This window comes from Trypanosoma equiperdum (assembly GCF_001457755.1).
Source record: "Trypanosoma equiperdum strain OVI genome assembly, contig: ctg_1492, whole genome shotgun sequence".
Taxonomy (NCBI): Eukaryota; Euglenozoa; class Kinetoplastea; order Trypanosomatida; family Trypanosomatidae; genus Trypanosoma; species Trypanosoma equiperdum.
The window spans coordinates 1,927-3,355 of record NW_027123496.1 but is presented as its reverse complement, the minus strand read 5'-3'; the positions used below and the strand labels follow the sequence as shown (position 1 = coordinate 3,355).

General features: G+C 38.9%; 1 protein-coding gene across 1 annotated transcript in view; it reads right to left on the bottom strand.

Moving 5' to 3' along the window:
• Positions 1 to 841: 841 nt before the first annotated feature.
• Positions 842 to 1,429, bottom strand: part of TEOVI_000606500 (variant surface glycoprotein (VSG), putative) — a gene marked incomplete at both ends in the record, with an annotated part of 1,512 nt that continues 924 nt past the window's right edge. Inside the window, one exon of the mRNA XM_067221801.1 lies at positions 842 to 1,427. Within this exon, the coding sequence (XP_067077902.1) occupies positions 842 to 1,427 (586 nt within the window). The remainder of the gene's footprint in view (positions 1,428 to 1,429) is intronic.

The window sequence follows — 1,429 nt, the reverse complement described above, 5'->3', positions numbered from 1 at the left end:
ATCGGCGGTTGTCTCCTGCCGCACATCTGGCTGCGCCGCCGAATTAAACACAACGGTAATCAGCATTATCTTTGCAGTGTCATATTTTCATTTACAAGTGAAAAAAGACATTATCCGCTCGTTTCTTTTCCTATGATGTATTTTTTCTCAGTGCCGTCCTGTTGCACATACAGGTGTTTCACTCTATATCTTCGTTTCTTTCTTCTCCGTCTTCGGCCACAGCTTCTATGGATACCGTAGCAGTCCCATCTACCCTCTACATTTCACTCTGTCTTTTTTCCAATGTCCCCTCCCTTCTTCATCCTGCTTGTGCTAATGCACATTGTCATGTTTGTGCTTTCTACTCAGCAAATTATGTCACTATTTCTCACCACCTCTCTTTCCTTGTCTTTCCTTTACCGATAATATTCCTCGTGCTGTCACTTTCTCACTTTTAATCTCTCAGTTGATCCCACTTACCCGGACCATTGTTTCGATTGGTTGTGTCTTGGGTTTCCATTCAGTCTTCATTAGTCTCATTACTACGCTGGTATATGCGCACTCACAGCACTTTCTCCCAACATTGTCTTATTGCTATTATTATAACCCTAACCCTAATATCCATTAAAAAATAAAGCAAACCAATAGGTAAAATTAGAATGGCACTTATTTTTACCATATCATCTTCTTGCTTTAAATCTACGTGCCACTTTCATACTTTACTAATTTTTAAATTTTCCTCAAAAAAATGTTGAACTATATCATATTTCAGTAAATTTAGCAACTTCTCTCAAATTAGGAAATTTGTCAAATTTCACAAAATTGAGTAAAAATACTTTAGGAAAATAACTGTTAAAAGTGTTTATCCTAGGATAAAAACTGCAAGCCAAAGAGGGACCTTCTTAATGACAAAAGAGTTGCTGCCGGTGGTGTTTGTGTTTTTACTATCATTCCCATCTTTCTGAGCTGCTTCTTTTGTTTCAGGGTTCGGAAAGCACTTTTCACCATCATTTTTGCTATTATCAAATTTGCATCCCGCGTTCTGGCAAGCTTCTTGCTCTGTGTGTTCCTTGCATTCTTCTTTTGAAGGTGATTGCTTTTTCTCTTTTTCCACAGTCGAACATTGGTCTTTGTTTCCCTCTATTGTTTGTTTTATCTGGTTTGTTGCTGCTAAATAACTGATTGCTTTTGCGATATTTTCTGGATTGGTTATTGTGTTCAGCTTTTCTGACTTCGGTTTTCCGCCGACTAGCAGTGTGACTGCCGCCGTGTCATAGCTATTGATGAATGCCGTTGAGTATGCAGTGTTTTCTGGTCCAAATTCCTTTATTATTAGGGTTTTCAATTGTTCCGATCTGTTGGGCTGGTCTGGTGTTAGTCGCTTGGTATCGCTTAAAAGTAAGATATTTGCTAGTGCTTGGGCTACTGGGTCGGTTTCCAGTGTGTCTAA